At 48.8% G+C, this 22,893-nt stretch overlaps 9 protein-coding genes across 9 annotated transcripts; 5 read left to right on the top strand and 4 right to left on the bottom strand.

Annotated features, from left to right (window-relative positions):
• Positions 1 to 64: 64 nt before the first annotated feature.
• Positions 65 to 899, top strand: N7484_009960 (Eukaryotic translation initiation factor eIF-5A; the record flags this gene model as incomplete). The annotated part of the gene is made up of 4 exons (XM_057120347.1): positions 65 to 79; positions 289 to 555; positions 612 to 747; positions 829 to 899. 4 exons carry the CDS (start codon positions 65 to 67, stop codon positions 897 to 899), a joined length of 489 nt encoding a protein of 162 aa, XP_056969902.1.
• A 555-nt stretch (positions 900 to 1,454) lies between these two features.
• On the top strand, positions 1,455 to 3,592 carry N7484_009959 (TFIIB-type zinc finger domain-containing protein; the record flags this gene model as incomplete). The annotated part of the gene is made up of 7 exons (XM_057120346.1): positions 1,455 to 1,559; positions 1,629 to 1,719; positions 1,769 to 1,878; positions 1,938 to 2,191; positions 2,291 to 2,396; positions 2,459 to 2,597; positions 2,649 to 3,592. 7 exons carry the CDS (start codon positions 1,455 to 1,457, stop codon positions 3,590 to 3,592), a joined length of 1,749 nt encoding a protein of 582 aa, XP_056969901.1.
• A 1,935-nt stretch (positions 3,593 to 5,527) lies between these two features.
• Positions 5,528 to 6,602, bottom strand: N7484_009958 (Yip1 family protein; the record flags this gene model as incomplete). The annotated part of the gene is made up of 4 exons (XM_057120345.1): positions 5,528 to 5,609; positions 5,681 to 6,386; positions 6,456 to 6,507; positions 6,558 to 6,602. The coding sequence occupies 4 exons, from the start codon at positions 6,600 to 6,602 to the stop codon at positions 5,528 to 5,530; spliced, it is 885 nt and encodes a 294-aa protein (XP_056969900.1).
• A 583-nt stretch (positions 6,603 to 7,185) lies between these two features.
• On the bottom strand, positions 7,186 to 8,496 carry N7484_009957 (TBC domain-containing protein; the record flags this gene model as incomplete). The annotated part of the gene is made up of 2 exons (XM_057120344.1): positions 7,186 to 8,192; positions 8,244 to 8,496. 2 exons carry the CDS (start codon positions 8,494 to 8,496, stop codon positions 7,186 to 7,188), a joined length of 1,260 nt encoding a protein of 419 aa, XP_056969899.1.
• A 1,213-nt stretch (positions 8,497 to 9,709) lies between these two features.
• thtA lies at positions 9,710 to 13,653 on the top strand (the record flags this gene model as incomplete). Its single annotated transcript, XM_057120343.1, has 5 exons — positions 9,710 to 10,185; positions 10,235 to 10,349; positions 10,406 to 11,957; positions 12,029 to 12,201; positions 12,253 to 13,653. 5 exons carry the CDS (start codon positions 9,710 to 9,712, stop codon positions 13,651 to 13,653), a joined length of 3,717 nt encoding a protein of 1,238 aa, XP_056969898.1.
• Positions 13,654 to 14,183: 530 nt separating this feature from the next.
• N7484_009955 (putative mitochondrial translation initiation factor IF-2) lies at positions 14,184 to 17,502 on the top strand (the record flags this gene model as incomplete). Its single annotated transcript, XM_057120342.1, has 3 exons — positions 14,184 to 14,630; positions 14,701 to 17,198; positions 17,259 to 17,502. 3 exons carry the CDS (start codon positions 14,184 to 14,186, stop codon positions 17,500 to 17,502), a joined length of 3,189 nt encoding a protein of 1,062 aa, XP_056969897.1.
• Positions 17,503 to 18,018: 516 nt separating this feature from the next.
• N7484_009954 (rhodanese-like domain-containing protein) lies at positions 18,019 to 18,771 on the bottom strand (the record flags this gene model as incomplete). Its single annotated transcript, XM_057120341.1, has 2 exons — positions 18,019 to 18,396; positions 18,493 to 18,771. 2 exons carry the CDS (start codon positions 18,769 to 18,771, stop codon positions 18,019 to 18,021), a joined length of 657 nt encoding a protein of 218 aa, XP_056969896.1.
• A 650-nt stretch (positions 18,772 to 19,421) lies between these two features.
• N7484_009953 (NUDIX hydrolase) lies at positions 19,422 to 20,030 on the top strand (the record flags this gene model as incomplete). Its single annotated transcript, XM_057120340.1, has 1 exon — positions 19,422 to 20,030. The coding sequence occupies one exon, from the start codon at positions 19,422 to 19,424 to the stop codon at positions 20,028 to 20,030; it is 609 nt and encodes a 202-aa protein (XP_056969895.1).
• A 440-nt stretch (positions 20,031 to 20,470) lies between these two features.
• Positions 20,471 to 22,323, bottom strand: erg5 (C-22 sterol desaturase erg5; the record flags this gene model as incomplete). The annotated part of the gene is made up of 4 exons (XM_057120339.1): positions 20,471 to 20,506; positions 20,570 to 21,818; positions 21,929 to 22,079; positions 22,164 to 22,323. The coding sequence occupies 4 exons, from the start codon at positions 22,321 to 22,323 to the stop codon at positions 20,471 to 20,473; spliced, it is 1,596 nt and encodes a 531-aa protein (XP_056969894.1).
• Between the last annotated feature and the right edge of the window lie 570 nt (positions 22,324 to 22,893).

Genomic DNA, 22,893 nt, shown 5'->3' with positions numbered 1-22,893 from the left:
TCCCTTCTCTTCACCCCCATCTCTTGTTTTTCTATACTCCTCATCTAACTCTCATTCATTCACCATGTCTGCTGAAGAGGTACGGAATTGTCTATGCGTCTTTTCTCCCCTCTTGCCCCCAACCCTGCAACCTTCCAAGCCACTCGCTCACTGTGCGTGCGAGAGCCCCGCATCTAGAGGCTCTCTCCCCTCTTTTCAAGGGCGCACCACAAGCCCCCTATCGAGCCCGGCGCGGAAACATCTCTTTTGAATGGCATTTTCACGTACAGAATTAACATACTTCTCTAGCTTGACGTTACCTTCGAGTCGGCTGATGCCGGTGCCTCGACCACCTTCCCTATGCAGTGTTCCGCTCTGCGCAAGAACGGTCACGTCGTCATTAAGGGTCGCCCTTGCAAGATCATTGAGATGTCCACCTCCAAGACTGGCAAGCACGGTCACGCCAAGGTCCACATGGTCGCCACCGATATCTTCACCGGCAAGAAGCTTGAGGATCTGTCTCCCTCCACCCACAACATGGACGTCCCCATCGTCAACCGCCGCGAGTACCAGCTTGTGAGTTCGCCAGCAAATTGAGGTTGTATTCGAGTCTCTACTGACACTATATTTAGTTGGACATTTCTGAGGATGGTTTCCTCTCCATGCTGACCGATGATGGTGATCTCAAGGACGACGTCAAGGTCCCCGAGGAGACTGAGCTGAAGAAGAAGCTGATGGACTTGTTCAACGATGACAGCAAGGACGTCAGTAAGTACACACTATATCCTACTAGGGATCTTTCTTATTACGTCCAATTGAGAGCAAGTCTCGCTAACAAACCATCTACAGACGTCATCGTTCAGACTGCCATGGGTGAGGAGGCCTGCATTGATGCCAAGGAGGCTCCCAAGGGTAATTAAGCGCCATACTCTTGGATCTTTCACATGTTATGTCAACCTTTACGTTAAAAAAAATCGGGCACATGCCCCACCTCCCTTCACATCAAAATCTCAGCTTCCATGGTTCGATGAAGGATACGGTCCGTTGGCCAATTGACCGGACGTCTATTGTGTCTTATCGCTTCTCGGATCCGCTTTCCCAATATAGGCCTTGGAATGTAGGCTTAAACGACGAGAAGAATTGCTTTGGTTGGCATAGTACGTGTTGTCCGATGATCATCTCTGAGTCTTAGCATCTCATGACAGTATGACGAACAATTAAACTTAGTAAATCTTGTTACCAATTTCTGTAATTGCTTCCCTAGAGATATATAGAAAAAAAAAATCCTCGTACTTCTCGTAGTCTCAGATCCATATTCGGGGCCCTTGAAACCAGGCTGTTCAATATAAACGGGAGTTTCAACACCGCATGTCGGTGATTACAGAACCGGCGGTCGCTGGAAAAGGCAGAAAAAAAACTACGTTCCGAACCGTAAACTCAACATCCCCCAACCAGCATGACCCCGTTGCCTCGGCATGGACTATGTCACCCGAGGGGTTTGTGGCCAAGAGTCATGCCGTGAGCGAAGATACTATGTCGACAATGGCCTCTGGTTCTGTCGTCGCGGACATTTGCAAGAGGTATGCACGAAACGTGTCGCCAATCCATGTCCACGCAAAGGGATATCTCATTCTAAAGATTTCCATTAGGGGCGGCAAATTGAAGAAGACGCAGATGATTTCGGAAAACTGGGTAGAATCAACCGAGTGAAGAGGGAGAAGGAGGAAAAATCGAGAAAGAGTATGTTTCATTCCTCCGTGAAATAGCCTCAGTGTTAATACCATATCAGCTGCTCGTGGTCGAAAGGCACAAACCCTGCTCCTGCAAGCTTATCAGATAATCCTGTGGAAACAATGCTATGCTCTGGTCCACGAACATGGGTTCCCAGAGCAGTTTGAGGTAAATCTTCCGCAGGGATGTACGCAACCTTTTTAGAAAAAGGCTGACAGATCTAATAGGGTATTGTTCATGATCTCTGGGCTCTCAAGCTCCAGGACTACGCTTTGAAGATCACCGAGTCTACAGAAGACGAGGATATTGATAGTGAACCCGAGATTTTCAGCTCACAGGCCTCGCAGAAAGACGACGATGAATCGAGCGCCACCATTAGGCCCACGTATCATATTTGGCCTCGCATGCCCGAGACTGTGGCTCTGTGTTATCTAGCAGCACTTATTATGCAGCTTCCATTCTGTGTTGCTGACTTTCACAAGTATGTAACCTGCTCATACACTGTTTGCGTATGACGGCAGCTGTCATCTTGAACGTTCCGGGCATTGGCTTATACTAACCACCTGCTCCCGCTCAACAGATTGATTTTACGCCAGGATATTCCTTATATCCGAGCGTTAAAGGTTGTACCTCGGGAGATCAAGAAGCAGCTTCCTCCAGAGTTTACTGAGATTCTTACTGTTAATGTAAGTCATTTATTACCGCCATATATGCAGCCCTGCTTTCATTTTGCTTAACTCTCCAATAGAAAATACCAAAAGTGGAGGCTTTGCATCGAACGATCAGAGATATAGCGCTTCGCTACCAACGCAAGTTTGGAATGGAGCTACCTCCCATTAACTCCCCTATCATCTTTCATCGGCACATCAAAAGATTGGCTGTTCCAAGTATGCAATTATGACCTTAACGCAGCTTTGAGAAAACTAACTTTGAAACAGTTGATGTGTATGAGATGACCAAGGTGATACAAAGGCTCCTTGGTTTCACTTTCGAATACCCAGAGTACCTCAACGACGACAAGCGTATAGAATCGCTTCAGCTGCCTGAGATCCAGATGGTTGTCCTAATTGTCATAGCCACCAAATTGCTTTTCCCGTTTGATAATATACCAAGGAATCCGGTCACAGCCATGGAGCCCACCGCTCAGGGCATCGACTGGCAGGAATGGGTGCGAGCTCAGCAGCAGTATGAATCCCAAAAACATTCCGAGGGGAGGATTGGGGTAGAAAAAGCTATCCAAGTGTCCGCATCGGATGTATCAAGGATGGAACCTCACCAGTTAGATCAGTACATGGACTGGTACGAGAAAGACTGGTTGGATACCACGAAGGACCCCAACGTGGTTGCCGACATGTTCCCCGTATCGGAAACACAGACAGAGACAGAGACTCCTTCAAGGCATGATCTCGGTGCAGAGCAGTCTGCTTATACTGATAACGAGGAAAAAGAGCTTGACGATCTTCTACGAAGATCCATGGAAGGTATGCTCTCAGTACCCATTGTTCCAGACCAAGAGGGGGAGATAGTTGCCAGACCAGGCATATGGTACCGTCGATACCGATGGGTGTCAGCGCTTCCCGAAGAAGCACGCTCCTTTTATGAGGTAGCGGCTAAACTAGCAGCCGTCTCATTACATACGCTTGTCCGAGCGGTATCAGCTGCTGAATGGCGGCTTGGGCATGGGCAGGAGCACCAGGGGTGCTCAGAGTATACAGGATATGGATCAGAATCCTACAGTGAAGAGAGATCGGAATCCGAGAGTGAAGAGGAGTCAAATTCTGAGGAAGAGCTACATGGAAGTAGCGGGGAAGAGATGGATGAACTAGATGATTTAGATGAACTAGATGAACAGCTAATGGGGCTGGATGTTGGGGGTGAGTAATGGTGCGAGGATACCTCAATTGATAGTATATCCAGTTACTGGTAATAACATATCAAGTTCCTTGATATTCCTAGTGGATCAATCTCGAGATTAAGAAGTTGGTCAAGCACATGAAATGTACAGGGAATACATCATCCAATGAAAATGACGCGAGACATCTTAAACAGGGAAGGCGCTGTAAGTCACGTGAGATGTCTCAAAGCGGCAATCCGCGGGTGCTGATGTTAGGGCTTAGGGTAAGTATGGTTGGCCCACCTCCCCTAAGCGAGATATCCTCAAATTGTAATCGCCTCCTCCGCCTCGAACACAGCGACCGACCGCCGACACCAACGAAAACTCGCAACCAGTACGTGACCTGAAATTCGTTAATACGCATTCCCGACGTCTTTGTGAACAAGATGAGCTAACATGTCCTTTTCCCCTGCTTCTAGTGCAGATGTAGGTCATCCTGAACTTCCGAGAACCCGCGAATCCGCAACCTTCAACGAACCCACCAACGAAGAAGCAAGAATCCGCACAACGTTAAGGACAAGCCACTAATGCGGCTGGATATAGTTTCGTCAAGACCCTGACGGGTAAGACCATTACCCTCGACGTCGAGTCGAGCGACACCATCGACAACGTCAAGACCAAGATCCAGGACAAGGAGGGTATCCCCCCGGACCAGCAGCGTCTGATCTTCGCTGGCAAGCAGCTCGAGGATGGCCGCACCCTGAGCGACTACAACATCCAGAAGGTATGAGGCAAATTCATTATCTGGATCGACAAGTCATTTCATTCGTACTCGATATCGACCGGTTTGGGTGGGGGCTGTATCCAATGTGGATCTGAATTCCGACCGACACTTTCACATGCATCACGACAAATATATTCTAGGATACGAAAGAGAAGGATTACCGGTCGATGTTTGATGCGTTTGCGAAAGGACTTGTGCGACACATCTGGAACCGTGACTGACTTGGTTTCACTCTATAGGAGTCTACCCTTCACCTTGTCCTCCGTCTGCGTGGTGGTATCATTGAGCCTTCCCTGAAGGCCCTTGCCTCCAAGTACAACTGCGAGAAGTCCATCTGCCGCAAGTGCTACGTACGTGAATCCCAATCCACCTGAAAATTCCCGGTTCCATGCATCGACTTGGAATACTGCATCATGCGATCATTCCTTCGACATCGGCAACAACAGTTCGACCTCCGGATTAAGATCAGAACCAGACACTAACATAGAAACTATAGGCTCGTCTCCCTCCTCGTGCCACCAACTGCCGCAAGAAGAAGTGCGGTCACACCAACCAGCTCCGCCCCAAGAAGAAGCTCAAATAGACGATTCGCTTATCGATCGGTGTTGTGCTCGGGGTGCTGTGGTGCCGATTCCAGGTCTGGGTTTTGGCTGGGATGCGACACGGAGAGGTTTTTACATGGCGTTAGAAATGATGAAACAATCACAGCCACGGTACTACTTATGTTAGTTGGCTCCTCTCGAGGTCCAAGTCGCAATCCATGAATTGAAGTAAAAGTTCAAATATTCAAAATTTTGCAGCGCAAAAGCCGTTTCATTGTCGATTAGATTGATTAGATTAGGCGTAGTGCGGGGCTCATTGAGGTCATTTTATGAAGGACATCATGGTCTCTCAATGTCTTGAGGGGTTCTAGAGTAGTTTCGCGCTCTCGCCCCGCACTCAATCAAATGCGTGATTCTCTCGATATGACGGTTCACGACTTGGAGAACGAGATATACTAGACGGCCACAGCACCTACGAGTGTTCTCTTGGGGGAATGCTCATTGGATTTGATCAGCCATACAATGGCCTGTGTAAAATACAATACATGCATGGCCTATCTGTGTACCGTGCAAAGGAAATAGAGAAAACAAGTACGCGATGCGAGCAAGACAGACATTCTTCAATCTCACCGGAAGATCGCACCATCAATTTTAAGCTTAGAACATCATGCGGCGCGTATTGTCGTTATTATCGTCACTGCCCGTGTCCTTGTTCTTCTTAGAAACGGGGCTCGCATGGCTATAGGTCAAATTAGCAAAGATGCCATCATAAATCCAGACAGAACGTCCTCATGGATGTGGGGAACTCACGCAAAGAAGAGAATCTTAATCGCAATAGCCAAACCGGCATGCAACAAGACAACCAAGATAAGTAGGATCTTGCTCGCCTTGGCATCAGTAGCATTCAGCACCGGGTAGAGGTTGCGCAGCAAGAAGAAAGCCGTCCACGCAAAGCCAACACCCACAAGCGCCCAGTTCAGCGCCGTAAGTGGACTCCAACTAACCAGCGCAACGCCAATCCATACCAGATTCGAATAACCATACAAAGCCCAGCACTCAATCAGATCAGCTGTCGAGCTCCCGAACCAGCGCAGAGCTCCCCAAAGGGCAATGGGCAAGACACCAGTATACCCGTAGATTAGACCTGCAGCACCTGACAGCAATCTAAAGTCGTACTCAAAGTGTTTGTCGTCGTTATTAGACAGCCATTGCGAGATGGTACCGGTGAGAAACAGGATCACGACGACCGTCGTCGCGATCCAGATGGGGCCGTAGAGGTCCGCGTTTCCCTCGAGGACGTCCAGGAAGTTTGAACGCGGGTACAGCGTCGCCATGCAGCGGCGGAAGACCTCATTCGTGTCGACATCGAAGAATCGCTCGTAGTAGTGAATTGACCACCAGCTGTGTTTGGTAGGTGTCCCGCCAGGGGATCGGTCGCGGCCACGGGAGGAGGAACCACCCAGGAACGGGGATGAGTCGGCTTGGGCTTTGGCGGTGCGTTGGTCACTTTCGAAGTCTATTTGTGAGGAAAAGACGGTTACTAAAGGTATTCAGTGGTTTCTATCACAGGTGGTTTAGCACTCACTGGACGAATGGAATTCAAGGTCCTCTTGCAGGTCGGTATGGCCGAGGTCGCCCTGGGATGTGTGAGAAGATTGACATTCACGTGGTGTAGTATCAGACCTACCTCTGCATCTACATCAACTACGACATCATAGCCCCTGTTCGCCATGGTGGATGTGTTGAGTTGTAGAAGATGATTGTTATCGGAGAGTTGGAAGTGTACACATCAGCTTCCCCCGGGACAGCGCCACACTTTGCAGCCACACGTGGTCAAAAAGCCTACCTACAACCACCACTCAGGGTGCTACTTTTCTGTGCAATTTACATTGATTATCGGGTACTTGAAATTGGAATTGATGTGCTACTAACTTTCAAAGTCATTGGAGATGAAACATAGATGCCTGACAAAAATTTCAACCCAAGAGGATACTCACTATATAAATACACATCCTAGTCATTCGTATCCGGGCACCAATTTCATGAACCTGAGCCAGTATCACTCATCTCACAGCAGCTTGATATTTTTAATATCCCGAACTCTATCCTGATGGAAAGAGAGATATCTAGGTGAAACATTCAACAAGAATATGAATTAAAAAATTTGAAAGTTAGAAATTCTTTCAAGCAGCCCACATGTCTCCGTGAAACTCGTCTTATCAGAACAGTTAATGTTTTACATGTCCAACGAATCCAATATTCAAACAAACTCGAGTACATTGCTTTTATTATTCTAGTATCATAACAAAATTGAATCAATCAAAAAAAGCTTGGACTTGTCTAACATAAGACCAAATAGAAGTGTCCAGTCCTTTCCTGCGGATATAGAATGATGCTGCACCGACCAAAACAGCCAATGCGACAGATCCGACCGCCCGCCGATGCTTCCACGTGAAATCCATGGCTTTCTTTCGAAGCTCCTCACGATAAAGCTGCCGGTTTTGTTTCTCAAACAGCCTCACTGCCTCCCTGACAGTATAGTCTGGGGACGAGACCCTTGATGTCTTGAGCACACTGTATCTCGAGATGCTTCTCCATATTCCATGCGGCAAAGACTCAGGAGGGTGGTCATTGAAGAGCTTCTCTGCATGCAAGATGTGGCTATCTAGGTCCAGTGGCTGTGGAAGCTTGGAAAGAGTGAAATGAAGCATTTCCGGCTCATCCAGAGGAATATTCAAGAGTTCTTTTTTTCGGGACAGGATGATTGCGGCAAATAAGTAGATCGATACTACCGGCTCTTTTGCTAATAGAAAATCGTAAAGGCGGGCAATATCGCTATATTCTTGAATATCATGCGCATAAAGAGTGAGCGTGGCGGCAAGGGCAAAGAAAGGTTGAATGTGGGAGAGGTGTTGTCGCAAAGCCGGGTCGGCAGCTTCAATGATGGCAGGTATGAGCTGCAGATGTTTGATAGCCGGTGATAATGTTCGGAGCATATAATCTCTGATACGAAAAAGGGATATATGTGCCATGACTGATGCTGCTTGTTGGTTTCCTAGAACCAAGAAAAAGACTTGCACGATATCATGATACCCCTGGAAATAACAAAGCATGGGGTAGTTTCGAAGGATTTGGGTGATTAAGGTTGACAACTGCGCCTTCTTTTCCGCCATATCCTCTGCAGGAAGATTTTTCGGATAATAGACAAATGACCGATTCACGTCCAATTGGACCTGTTCCTCATCGGTATGTGGTGGGAGTTCATCTGACGGTTTCAGGTTGTCATTTTGTATACCCTTGTCGAGTTGCAGAAGAATAGGCCCTATTAGAAGACGTTAGCCTTTGTATACCCGACAATTTATTTGACTCTTACACGCTTGTCGTCGGAGCTCATCCTCCAAAAGTCCACCTTCGCTTACAGCGTGGTGGACAATCGCCTTCATGTCATGAGCGCAACAGGCTTGGCGGATTGCCTCTGCTTTCTCCGATCGGGCTTTCTCTTTCAGCTGCGTCTCCAATAGTCGTTCAGATATCTCGCTTGACGTCTCTGATGTCTTTTCGCTACCAAGGGAGATGGAATCCTCTGTCGAGCTCTCATTGCGCAGCTCAACGCCGGATAGGGCCATTGCCGAAATCTATGTCACTCACAAGGCGCAAGCTAAAGCACTTAACCAAGGACAAGAGAGGAGGCTGGAGAAGCAGGCAAAGTTTGTGATGGAATTGGCAAACGATATTCAGGCCATCCGGGCCAGCTCGATATGCATTTGACCTGAAGGTTTGATGACTGGCCCTTATAGGTCACGACTTCTTTGAACGACACAGCAAATGTGCAGATCTTGTGACTAAAAGGCCTTCGATATTGCCCGGAGGACAAGATATCTTGATATTTGTTGAAATCAACAGTGAACTTGCATGAGTGATGGAAAAAGGACAGGAGGCTGATATGCACATCAGGTGGAGCGATCCCGCTTATATGCCTGAGGCACCAACACCAACGTGATTCCTCCACTTGCCCTTTGGATCCTGAGAAAACATCCACTTCGATCCCACATCCAAGTGATTCTGCAATACAGTTGGCCGGATAAAGACAAGAGCAAAAAGTTAGCAGCACATACAGGGATCCGATTTGTTCTCAGCTGCCTTGACCTTGGGTCCCGCAGCGATCGGACAATCACCCCGCAGGACGAAGTAGCTCTTGACGATCTAGAGCTACTGTATGCCTCAAAGCTATATTAAGCTACATCTACTAAATCTCATGGGTACCATTGAGTGCTATGTACTGATTTGAGTCTGCTTGATGTTGCTTTTCATTGAAAACATTGCGTTGATCCTCGATCATTAGCGTCAAAGCTGTAGGTCTCATGCTCTGATTGAAACCCTCCTATCTAACGCAATTTCGTATGTTAACTTTAACCAATATAGGGTCTCCAGGGCAAGCAGTATATGACACTTGTGAGACAAATGATTAATTGAACGGTCTGATTCAATGCTGGGACAAATCAACTGTCATAGCTTCCCAATCTCAATCAACAAGAAACATACATTCATTTCGTTTAAAAACATTTGGCCAGAGTGAAAAGCCTCAGGCTCATCTTGATATCCTTTGCCTTTCCTCCCCGAATGACACGTGATCATTAGATCAAGCCAGTGATATAAGTGAAGCATCGAATAGAGATTCTACCCAGGGTCTATTCGCCTGTCTGCTACCTATCTGTTCTGCCATCACATCATTCCTTACAGCTTCCTCTACTATTTTCTACCCTTATTGCCCCCGCAGATACAGTCTTTTGAAAAGGAACACCTCGGATAATCGCCATTCGATATTTCAACATCCACAACATGGCCAGTGCATCTACAACGCGTCCATCTCCCTCCTCCAATGAGCTTGAAGTACCGGGAATTCTCACCCAAACCATCCTTGCCTGTCCAGTGATCAAATGGATTTTACCAGCGCGTCTGAGAAACAAGAATCACAATGATGTTGTGTTTGTTGGAGAGAAGCGAGTCCAGATCAAAGAAGCAATATCTGCAGGCTATCTCGAGGATGTGGCTGAGAAGACGGATTTTCAAGGCTCGATCGGTGCAGCAAAGGTTCTTAATGTGAGCACGGAGCTCCCCCTGGAATCACAAATACAATCTGAGGCTGCATATGATGGTCCATCACAGATCCTTGTACTTGCCGTGGACATGAAAGAGTTGCATTTCGTCTATTGTTCCCCGTCGAAGCCAAATGAATTCGTCACTTTTTGTCGCCCATTCCCGGTCAATGTGAGCTTGGAAATGCGATTTGGTAAACAAATTGCTGTTGATCCAAAGTAAGAATTTCACTCTATTTTACCATGTGGCAGGCTAATTATGATTTAGGTCTCGCGCCGTCGCAGTATGTGCACCGAAAGATTTCTTCGGAATCATGCGACTTAAACCTCCCCATGAAGCCCAATCGCAAATGGCTAACGGGACACTGGATCCCATCGAAGAGGTACTTAGCTATCGTTTCCAGCCTTGAGTAATCAACCATTGACACTTGCTATGCAGGAAAAATTCTATCGAATTGATGGAACCATCATGTTCATGGAATTTCTCTACCCCAAGACTGCCGACGATAAGAACATAATGCTACTTCTGATCGTACAACTGGACGGTGTCACTGATGCTGTGACGTATGTATGGAAAGACAACGAACGTCTCAGTGCTAGTGAGCCAGAGATATACGACTTCAAACTTCGCAAGCAGCACAGGTTACCGACCATGATTGTTCCGCTGACCAAGGAATCATCTTTTTTGGTCCTTACCACCACCTCCATGGCAGTATATTCTTTTGATGGCGAAACCCGTCCTACAAGGTACCCCTTTCTCGCTCCCAATCCAGACATCAGCGCCGCATCGATGTGGACTCGCTGGGCAAGACCAGCCCGCAACTGGCTGTACAGTCAGAGCCACGATGGAATTTATCTTTGCCGCGAGGATGGCTGGATTTATCTTCTAGAGTTCGGCAATGAGGGAGATTTAGAAACTCAAACCTCCTTGGGTCAGATCCACTGTGATGTCGATATGGCGTTTGATGTCCTTGACATGGGCTCCCAAGGCGGTGACTTCATCCTGGCATCTGGCAGCACTGGCGATGGCGGACTATTTGTACAAGAAGCTCGAGCCGGCCCGAGGTGTGTGCAAAGATTCTTCAACTGGGCCCCAGTCCGGGATGCCACCATGGTCTGCCCAGTGACCCAAAGTACTCCCTATGGCGGTATTGCTAGCAATCGTCTCTTTGCTTGCTCTGATTCTACGGCGAGTCGTGGTGCGCTTCATGAGTTTCGATGGGGCTTTGAGGCCCAACAGGGCTTCAATGTGCCGCTTGATGATTTTTCGAGTATCCGAGACATGTGGACTTTACCTGAAAATGTGAACGGTGGTGTTTACATACTGCTTTCTGATCCTCTTTCAACCTTGCTTCTTTACCTGAACCAGGGTATGGAGGAATCAATCATCGCCCTTGAAGAAGAACAGACAGGACTGGATAGTAGACAAACGTTGGCTGCAGGTTGCACCCCTGATGGTATTCTCATTCAAGTCACCGAAGAAGCAACTCATCTCTTCGCTCTCCACAACGTTGCTTTGAATACGCGCGTGTCGCACAAAGACCAGGTGACTATCCTTACAGTGGCCGTCGATGGTCCAAAATCAGCAGTGATTACTGCTGTGCGGTATGAAGACCAAGCATGCCTTTACATGACTAAAATAGTTGTCACCGGTGGTGATGAAGTCCGCTTAGACGTTGGTGAGCCTGTCACTATTGCCAAAGAGCCCATTTGCCTTTCTCTGCAAACGTTTGGCGACATGACGTTTCTCTTCGTGGGCAACCCTGATGGCACGATTGACGTTTTCGTGATTGAGGAAAAGAACATCGTCTTCTTGTTTGAGACTTCTGTTGCCCTTGAAGATAATGCCGACTTGTCCACGGTCGTTGAAAGCTTCGTGACCATCCGGACTACTTCGGCAAATGGCTTCTTACGCGCGTTTCTACTCTGCGGATTGCGAAGCGGGATGCTTGTCTCATTTGAAGTGGATTTCAATGCCAACAACTTGATTGGTATGTCCTTTCCGTCTGTTGGATCTCGTGTAATATGTTTGAGGTAATTTGCTCACAAAAACTGCATACAGGACTACAACAGAAGGAGGCAAAACGCATCGGAACAACGTCTATTCGACTCAAGACGAATGGCGCGTTCGCCTTGCTTACATGTGGGGATGAGTTATGGCATGTGTCGTACAGTTCAGACTGTATTCCCTCCGAGTATTCCATTCGACGAGTCTGGATCACAAACCAGAGCAATGTGAGTTTAATCTAGACTCCATCATTATTCAAGACCTAACGTTCATCATAGCCTGCATACTTCCCTATTTCTATACATGGCTTTGACCTTGTCGATCCACACAACCCAGAGTCAGGAGCTCCCCTGGGAAATTTACTATGCTTCGCAGACCGACAGCTTCTGGTATGCTCTCTGAGCCAAGAAGCTAAGATGGTTCCACGTCGCATTGGTTTGCCTGGAAAACCCCAGAAGATGGCATATTCGACCATTCTTCAGGCTCTAATTGTGTCATACAATATTTCAAGTGTGGAGGACCCTGAAGATCCCCTCACCAAGACTGTTAAATCTTTCATCGAATTTGTGGATCCAGATTCACAGAGCTCAGTGGTCCACAATAATTCCGACCACCATGTTTGGAGACCTGAGTCGGCCCGTGGGGAGACAGTCTCTTGCATCTTAGACTGGACGTTTGAAAGAGATGGGAAAACCTACTACATGGTCGCCATTGGCACGTCCATGCCGGCATTATACCATAACGACCCCCAGCAGGGTAGGCTCATTCTACTTGCTCCCCGACGAGACTCATCCGAACCATACAACATCAAGTGCATGACTCAGTTTACCCGAATCATGCAAGGGCCAATCCATGCACTGGCGGCCTACGAAGATAGCCTCATAATTGGGGCAGGGAACTTCCTGATCCCGATGGCATCCAAGGCAGCATCTACAACGTGGCATAAAACGGCCCCAATAGAACTCCCCTCCGCCGTGGTTTCCATTTCCATTCATGGAAATTTCATATTTACGTTGAGTGCGCGACATTCATGGCTAGTGTTTGAGATTGTTAATCAACCGGGTCTCAATGAGAGTTCTGTACTGGTGGCCCGCAGATGGGATCGCATTGAACGCGATGGATTGACTCATTTGATTTCTCATGATGACAACCCTGTTATCTACATGAGCCACCGCGGTGGTCGAGTCTGTGCTACCACGCTTGACGAGGATCAATGGAGCCGCGACACGGTCAACAAAATGAATTCCTCCAGCACTATGGCGGAAGCCAAGCTCCATGAGTCGATATTGCGTTTTGTCCCCGGTAACAAGACAGATAGCAGTCTGTATGGATTCACCGTCCTTGGCTCCATCTACCGATTTGTTTTGCCCAACGCAGATGAGCTGAAAATGTTGAGATTCTTGCAAAACATCTGTTACAAGGTCGACAGTATTTGTCCGTCTGCTCCTAAACAGCTGCGACGAAGAAATCCCCACGATCTGACTGCTTCTCATATTGATGGTGACATCCTGAATCGTCTGTCACACCGTGGACCGGATTTCCTTGAAAATATCATTACATCGCTGGACTCCAATTCTGCCAGGGAACTTTTCAACCGACTTGCTCTTCCGGTTGTAGGGCATCCGTCTTCCGAAGCAATCATTTCCTGGCTGCGAAAAACGCTCGATATCACAATTTGATTCCGGTGGTCCGATGAGCATTGTCTCATGGAGATTTGATAAAGCAGAGCACCCTAGCCACAGAGCATCGAATTTGAATATTAGTGAAATTTCAATAGGAATGAGATACATGTAATGATGGAAGGTGGATCTTAATATCGTAAAATTGAATCATATAACAGTGCATAATCATTGCTATGCCTGTATACTTTCAAGACTCGATTGAGTGGCAACGTTAGACAGATTGCACTGTTTCCCCACCAAAAGTGATTATTTCCCGAAATTCTTTTTCTCTTCCCAACTCTCCCCCTCGGTCCACCAAATTTCGCCTTTCTTTTCTGGGGATTTGGGTTTCAGAGGAACAGGAACACTTTTTCCACAGTTCCCTTCCTAATTTACGTGGTCGCGACGCCATATTCAACGGCTACATCCCGCAAGTGAACGGTTAGCTCCGTTTGTGCGCCCACTACGTCCTTCCGATCGCCCTCCGATCCGAAACCCGACGAACGTAAAAAAGATCAAACCTGAAAAATTACATAACATTCGACACGATGGCTCCCAAGAAGAAGGGAAACAAGCGCCAGGACGAGGACTGGGAGGCTGAGCTCGGCGAGGCGGCCCCTACCGTTGATACCCCCACCAACGACCAGACTGAGGATGGTGCTGAGGCTGGCGAAGAAGCTCCTGCCGCTGGTGGCCTGATGGCTGCCTTGCGGAAGAATAAGGAGAAGAAGAAGAAGAAGGGCAAGCCTGTCAACGACTTTGTTGAGGGCGAGGATGCTGCCGATACTGCCGCCGAACCTGCAGTCGATCTTGCTAGCAAGCAGCCCGAGGAGGGCAATTTCGATGAGGATGATGTATTTGCTGGCAAGCCTAAGAAGCCCATCAAGGCCCCAGCTCCAGCTGCCGAGCCCGAAGAGGGAGAATTCCGCGTCAAGTCCAAGAAAGAGAAGGAGAAGGAGAAGAAGGAGCGTGAGAAGCAAAGGAAGAAGGAGCAGGTATGTTTTACACGGATCTCGGCATTTGCCTACTGCTTTTTCCCTAACTAACATTGTATCTGTTTTTCAGGCTGCCTTGAAGAAGAAGTCTACCCCTGCCCAGGAAAAGGCCGAGGCCGCTAAGGCCGCCGCTGAAACCAAGAAAGAAGAGGCCGCTCCGGCTCCTGCTGTCGAGACTGGAGGCAAGAAGAAGAAGCTTCCGCCCCACCTTGCTGCTCTTCAGAAGCAGCAGGAGCTGCTTCGCCAGCAGCGTGAGGAGGAAGAGCGTATCGCCGCGGAAGAGAAGAAGGCCGCGGAAGAGCAGGCGCGCTTAGATGCTGAAGAAGAAGCTAAGCGCGAGGCCGCTCGTGCCTTGAAGAAGGAGCGTGAGCGTGAGAAGAAGGAGCAGCTGCGCAAGGAGGGCAAACTTCTTACCAAGGCTCAGAAGGAAGCCAAGGAGCGCAATGAGAGGCGCATGCAGCAGATGCTTGCGGCCGGTGTTGGCAAGGTTGCTGGTCTTGAGGAAGGTGGTGCCGACAAGAAGCGCCCTGTCTACGAAAACCGCAAGAAAAAGGGTGGCAAGAAGCAAGAGGAGGTCGATCTTGAAGCTGCTGCCGAACGTGCACGCCTCCAGCGTGAAGCTGAGGATGCACGCCGGAAAAAGGAGGCTGAGGAGAAGGCCAAGGCTGAAGCCGCGGCCGCTGCTGCTAAGGCTCCTGCCGAAGACGATGATGCCGTTGATGACTGGGAGAAGGCTGCCGAGGATGATGACGACGTGAAGGACAGCTGGGACGCTCCTACTGATGACGAGGAGGAGAAGAAGCCCGCGGTTAACGGCGCTACCGAGGAGAAGAAGGAAGAGCAAGAAGAGGATGGTGAGGAGGAAGATTCTGACGAAGACTCCGATGAAGATTCCGATGATGACTCTTCCTCCGAGGATGAGGAGCAGTCTGCTAACCAAAGAGCCATTGCCCAGAGGAAGGCCGAGGCTGCTGATCGGCGACAGAAGCTGCACGAGGAGGCTCTTGCGGCCCGCTCTAAGGACAACCTGCGCTCTCCTATTTGCTGTATTCTTGGTCACGTCGATACTGGTAAGACCAAGCTGCTGGATAAGATTCGTCAAACCAATGTGCAGGAGGGTGAAGCTGGTGGTATTACCCAGCAAATCGGTGCTACTTACTTCCCCGTCGATGCCTTGAAGCAGAAGACTGCTGTTGTGAACAAGGATGGCAAGTTCGAGTTCAAGGTCCCTGGTCTCTTGATCATCGATACCCCTGGTCACGAGTCTTTCTCCAATCTGCGTTCAAGAGGTTCTTCCCTTTGCAACATTGCCATTCTGGTTGTCGATATCATGCACGGATTGGAGCCCCAGACTTTGGAATCCATGCGCTTGCTGCGTGACCGCAAGACTCCTTTCATTGTAGCCCTCAACAAGATCGATCGTCTGTACGGCTGGAAGAAGATTGACAACAACGGTTTCGAGGACAGTTTGTCGATGCAGAACAAGGGTGTCCAGAACGAGTTCCGCACCCGCTTGGAAGCCACCAAGCTCGCCTTCGCCGAGCAGGGTTTCAACTCCGAACTCTTCTTCGAGAACAAGTCCATGGCCCGGAACGTGTCCCTTGTTCCCACCTCCGCCCACACTGGTGAGGGTATTCCTGACATGCTGAAGCTTCTCACAACTCTCTCCCAGGAGCGTATGACCAACTCCCTGATGTACTTGTCTGAGGTCGAGTGTACTGTTCTGGAAGTCAAGGTCATTGAAGGTCTTGGTACCACAATTGACGTTGTTTTGTCCAACGGTATCCTGCGTGAGGGTGACCGAATCGTTTTGTGCGGTCTGAATGGTGCTATCACAACCAATATTCGAGCACTGTTAACACCGGCACCACTCAAAGAACTCCGTCTGAAGTCTCAGTACGTTCACAACAAGGAGGTTAAGGCTGCTTTGGGTGTCAAGATCGCTGCCAACGACCTGGAGAACGCTATTGCTGGTTCCCGTCTAATGGTTGTGGGCCCTGATGATGACGAGGAGGATCTGGAGGACGAGATCATGTCTGATCTTGAGAACCTCCTCAGCCGCGTCTCCACGGATAACCGTGGTGTCACTGTCCAGGCTTCCACTCTTGGTTCTCTGGAGGCCCTTCTGGAGTTCTTGAAGGTCTCGAAGATTCCCGTGGCCAACATCTCTATTGGTCCTGTCTTTAAGCGTGATGTCATGATGGCTGGAACTATGTTGGAGAAGGCCAAGGAGTACGCAGTCATGCTGTGCTTCGACGTTCGGGTTGACAAGGACGCTGCTGCCTACGCTGCTGAGGTCGGCGTTAAGATCTTTACTGCCGACATTATTTACCACCTGTTCGACGACTTCACCAAGCACATGGCGGAGCTGACTGAACAGCGCAAGGAGGAGAGCAAGTTGCTTGCTGTCTTCCCCTGCGTGATCAGCCCTGTTGCTGTCTTCAACAAGAAGGATCCCATTGTCATTGGTATCGATGTTCTCGAGGGTAGCTTGCGAATGCACACCCCGCTGGCCGCTGTGCGAACTAACGCCGACGGTAAAAAGGAAATCATTAACATTGGCCGAGTGTAAGCTATAATCTCTAATGGACCGCTATCATTCACATGCTAACCAGCCTTTTAACACAGGACATCCATTGAGCGCGACCACAAGGCTATCCCTGTCTGTAAGAAGGGTCAGCCCTCGGTTGCCGTCAAGGTCGAGGGCCCCAACCAGCCCATGTACGGCCGCCAGCTTGAGGAGAAGGACCAATTGTACTCTGTCATCTCCCGTGCCAGTATCGACACTCTCAAGGAGTTCTACCGTGCCGAGGTCACTATGGAGGAGTGGGGTCTGGTCAAGAAGCTCAAGCCCGTTTTCGACATTCCATGAGCGTGAGGCTTATAGCTTCCAGCTTAAAAGGTGTTTCGAGAACATCCCATCATTGGATATTCAAACGTTCCCATCTCATCTTTCTGGCTGGCCTTTTCTCGCGTGAACGTTGCTACCTCCTGACCCTCACCGCCTCTAGTTGAAAGGTTTATCGGACTTGATGTGGTATGTCTTATGAGAATGTTGGCACAAAATTCAGTGCTATATATGACTATGACGTCTAAAAAGCGAAAAAGTTCTTGTGTTTTTGATTATGATGTGGACATATCATGGAACGACCACGACTAGGTAAAAAGAAAAGGTCGCCTGTACATGAATGACATGGGAAGATAAGGAACCTGGTCTACAGATATCTCTTTTGACTTGTAGTTGCTTTTTTAATGAAAGTTATTTAGAATTCACCTGCCTATTCTAATATCCATTAATAGTTGTAGTCTTCCCTGACTTAATTTCGAGGCACCAGTATGTACTTCCTCCTATCCATTTTCGTAGTTTCCATAGTACCAGAAGCACTAATCAAAAATCACCGCCCTCCCAGACCTCTACTTTTCCACCCTTATCCTTCCAATCTAACCAACTACCATCATAAACTCCAATAGACTCGGGATCGTACCCCGCCTGCACGGCCAACTGCGCAGCAGCCCGAGCCCTTACACCAGCCTTGCAGTAAAACACCATCTTTTGATCATCGCTCACAGACGGCTTGGGGAACCCAAAGCGGGTCTCGAATTCATCAGCAGTAAGGTAGAGCGCATCGGGCTGAGACGCGAGCGGGATACAGATAGCCGTAGGGATGATTCCGGTAGCGTTTAGCTCAGCGGGTTCACGAACGTCGATTAGGATGGGGGTGTGGGTGGGGGAAGAGACATTGGTGCTAGGAAGAGCAGTATTTATCTAGTCATGAAATATATTAGAACTCAGGTTTCTCGTAAAGATGCATGCAATAGCTCTCAGAACCTCGGTTAATCATGGCGAGGTTAGATCACATACATCTTCAAATCCCCACTGCCGCAAGCTTCCAGGTTCATCGCTGCTCCATCGGATTTGACCAAACAGACGTGATGAGTCCTGGCTTTGGTTCTTGCGGCTCAATTCACTCGTGAGCGCAATGTTACCGCGTCTCGACGATAGGGAAGTGATTCCTCGGCTGGTTGCGGGGAGAGATGCTCTTTGGAAGGCCTTGGAGATGTTTTGACGGGCCGGAGCTTTGATAGCTGTGGAGGAGATTGTGGCGATTGAGCGCCACATCGCAGATGGTAAAGCTGCCATTGTCCTTTTTATGTTGAGTATCCCGAGGTCGGCGAACTTATGGGGATCTGGATGGTTTACGACGGATGATGTCAGTGCCGGCTGTCACCGCCTGCTTTGTTGGGACATCACTACAGTAGTGCACACATGTACTCTATGGCATTCAACCTCTTTATTCTGTTGGTCTGTGCATATTACTGTTGCAATGATGGGCGCTTTGAAATTCAGTTTCTATTTTGAGTTTCAGAGCGAACGTGGGGGGATGGCCCGTTAATCGTGTGATTTATGAGCCGTTGGATATATCACGCCCGAGGCATTATTTGACTTTCAGTATGCCGTGGAAGAAGTTATGGTTTAATGAAACGTCTTCCCGATGTGATAGACACTGTTCTGACTGAAAAGGCACCATCAAACGCCATAACGAAAGTCTTCTAGAGTTCAAATAGTCTTTATTGGCCATCTGTAACAAGAAATACTAGACACCTAGTAAATCAGGTTGGCACTAAGCAATCTGATCTAGCAACCTGATCTTGCAACCTGATTTTTAGTTTGCCATATTGCTTAGGTGTCAAGTGCTCAGGTGTCAAATTACCCAACTAGGAGAAGGGGGGTTGTCAACACGTTCTATACCTAAAGACAACGTCCTACACAGCTGCTTCATTTCATTAACCATGACATCCCTCTCCAATGGTTCAGTAACAGAGCCCCTTGTGTTAAAACTCGAAGAAGTCGATGTTCCCATCACCGTCCTCCAAGAAAATAACCCCAACGTTGGCCGCTTTACCGCTAGCTTCATCGTCTTCCATCAAACAACCAACCCAGCCAAGCCACAGGTTCTACTAATACAACGAGGACATGATGGCTCATGGGGCGGGAGCTGGGAGGTACCTGGGGGAGGGCATGAGCCTGGAAAAGACGATTCTATCTTGCAAACTGCGCTTCGAGAGACGTATGAGGAGGCGGGGGTGCACATCTCACCTGACGCCGTCTTCCCACTTGTGTACAGAACGGCCTTTTGGCACAAAGAGTCGTGGATAGCTAGCTACACGTTCATCGCGGAGGTTGCCGAAGGAGTTCCAATCACTATATCGGATGAACATCTTGACTGGGAGTTTTTGGATGAGGATGATATTCGGCGGTTTGGTGTTTATCAGAAGGGGGAAGCTCAAGAGGGGCGTGTGATGCTTGCGAGGAAGAAAGGAATCCTTCGTCATTTCTTTATGAATAGAGAGAGTCTGCGAAATGGCGATGTGGATATGCAACGCCCATTTGAGGCATAAGTAATCAACGTGGTTGATTGAACTCAGATGGGCAGCATGGGGCTAGGTGGGTTGGCGCTTTCAGAGCTATACATATTACAATTGTAAAAGAATACAAAAAGTGGATTAATATTATTCTATGTGAGTGGCTGTAGGGTTGCTCCAATCGTAGGAGATGGAAACGGGAAAGCCCAGGAATGCGCATGGTACGAGGACTGGGTATAGGGTTCCAGGCGCCCTCTCACCTGGCAGTTGAGTGTAAGACAACTTGGGCTTTTTTGTTCCACCCTTGGTGCTACCTAACCGCCAAGCCGAAATTGAGAAAAGAAAGGGTGAAGTGAAATGGCCCCTCTATCTCCAGGACAGAAAGGCCAAGCTGGATGACCTAGCCCTTCTATCCAGAGGTGGGGGCGTGGTTCCAGCTTCATGGCTTTTGGATTTACTTTCAAGGAACTCATAAGTTAAGCGCGAGGGCGGAAAGTGAGAAGGCAGTCGTCCTAAAGATAACCGTTAGAAACCGGAGGTAACCAAATGGCAGAAGAATTGAAGAGAAAACATACCTGGGGGAAGATGGTGGCAAACACCTTGATGTCCTCAGACAGAGGAGTAGGGGTGTGCTCCCAGTCCATTTCGATACTGGCCTTGCCAATCATGGCCATAAGCGACAGTTGGGCGTAGGTCTGTCCCAGACAGTAGTGGGGTCCTGTACCAAAGACCAACCAGTTCTTGGTCTGTGCCTCAGCATCACCGGTGATCCAACGGTCCGGATCGAACGAGTCAGCGTTGGGGTAGGCCTCCTCGTCGTGGGTGGCCGGCCAAACAGATGGAATGATCATGGAGCCCTTGGAGACAGTAATCTTGTCGGTGATGGGGAAATCCTTCTTGACAAGGTAGGGGACCATGATGACGGGGGGACGGTAACGCAAGGTCTCCTTGACAACGGCACGAGTGTAGGGCATTTCATCCAGAATCTCCATAGAGACCGGAACGCTGCGGTCACCGTTGCGGACACGGAGGTTCTCCTCGCGGACCTTATCCAAGACTTCTGGGCGGTCGGCCATGAGCTGGAACAACCAAGTAGCGGCGGCGCTGGTAGCATCCTGCGAGGCGAAAAGGAAGGTGAAGATAGTCTGGGCAATCTCGTGGTCGCTGAAGTCACGCAAGACCTGAGGAGGCTTCTCCGAGTCGTCAACTTGGATACCCTTGGCGATCTTCTCACGGTACGCGGCAGAGTCCTGCTGGGCCTTGACCCAGGCGTCCATGATACACGAAACCTCACCACCAGCAGCCATGCGGGCACGGCTCTTAGCGGAGCACTTGGCGAACTCAGCCATGACCATATCAGCAGCCCGCTTGCCATACCAGGTCTTGGTGTAGGGTAGAATAATAGGGAAGTTGACCAACTCCAGCGCCGCAGTGATCAAGTAGTAGTCATCGGCGACCTTCTGGACGATCTCATCGGACATATAATAGCCGACAAAAGTGCGACAAGAAAGAGCGGTCATGAGCTCACGGAAGTCGGGCATCCAGGGAGTAGGCTCGTGCTTCAGAGCTGCGGACTTATTCAGGAAGCGCTTAAAAGAGTCGTTGAGGACCTCCTCAACGCGGGGGAGGTACATGCTCAGAGCCTGGCGGGTGAACAGACCATTGAGACCCTTACGGTAATCAACGTGCGCCTTACCATCCAGAAACACCCAGTTGTCCTTACCGAGAAGCTTGTGTGCAGCATCTACGACGCAAGGCTTCACGTATGCCGGCGAGTTGAAGATTTTCCGGGACATGTCACGAGTTGATGCAATTACAACGAACCTAGGGGCAATTGTCAGTACTGTGCCGGAAAAGTATTTCCTAGATGCTCTGCATGATATGCTCGTTGCATGTCGGAGATCCATCTATATATTCTGTTCGGGGCTGCTTACTTGTGGAAGACAGAAACACAACTCAGCTCGCCGCTGTCCCATTTGGCCTTGTATTCAGTGAACTTGGGGTTGACAGACTCCAAGAATGGGCCCATGAAGGGAATTTTGTATGCAGGACCGATAATTGAACCCTTGTAGTAGTGGTATTTGACTGGAAAAGGGGTTGTTAGTGGTTTTCACCAAAAAAGAGTAGAATAAAAGGATTTTGAAGAGATCGGAGCGCAAGCGCACTTACACTGATCGTAAATGACAGCGGCAATAAACAGAGTTCCTAGCAGCTTCCAGACAGTGAAGCCATCGAGGACAGAGGCCAAGAGTCCCGCCGACGCGATGAATTGGGGAGAGACCGTCGCGTCCGCCGAAGGCGAGATGAAGCTCCCAGTGATATTGACCATGATGTCTCACAAGGTCACTGGAGAAGGGACCTTTTCTTCGGATTTTCTTAAGATCAAAAAGAAAAGAGGAATCCCGCGCACACTTCGGAGACTGAAGGAGTGGAGAGGGGAAGAATCGAAATCGAAATTGGTCAGGGGCGGGAACGCCAATAATGCCGCCAATTTCCACTCCGGGGCCCGGATGCGCGCGCTGTCCCACATCTCATGGTTGCTATGGCATGATTATTGATTAATATATTGTACTTTGTACATTGATCTGATGCACTTCGCAGTCCTATTATTGCCCTATCTTTTCGAATCATCTTGTCGCCTCATAATACTCTTTACTCCCATATGCAAGTAAGAACCTTGGAAAAATCTTTTTTTTTTTTTTTTTTTTTTTTTACCTCGCAGTACGGAGTAGATCCTATCACAGCTGTTCCCCAGCAAAATTCCAACAAACATCGGCATTTCCTACTCCGCAACAGACGTGCAATACTATTAGGAAGAGTATTACGCTCCGTAATTTTAATGCAAATGCATGATCTTTGACTTATGGTCATCAGATTCAACCATAGCCTGACTCGGCTA

The sequence above is a fragment of the Penicillium longicatenatum genome, assembly GCF_028827895.1.
Source record: "Penicillium longicatenatum strain IBT 33135 chromosome Unknown contig_6_segment0_segment0, whole genome shotgun sequence".
Classification (NCBI taxonomy): Eukaryota; Fungi; Ascomycota; class Eurotiomycetes; order Eurotiales; family Aspergillaceae; genus Penicillium; species Penicillium longicatenatum.
The sequence above is the reverse complement of the archived record's forward strand: the minus strand, read 5'-3'. Positions and strand labels throughout refer to the sequence as shown.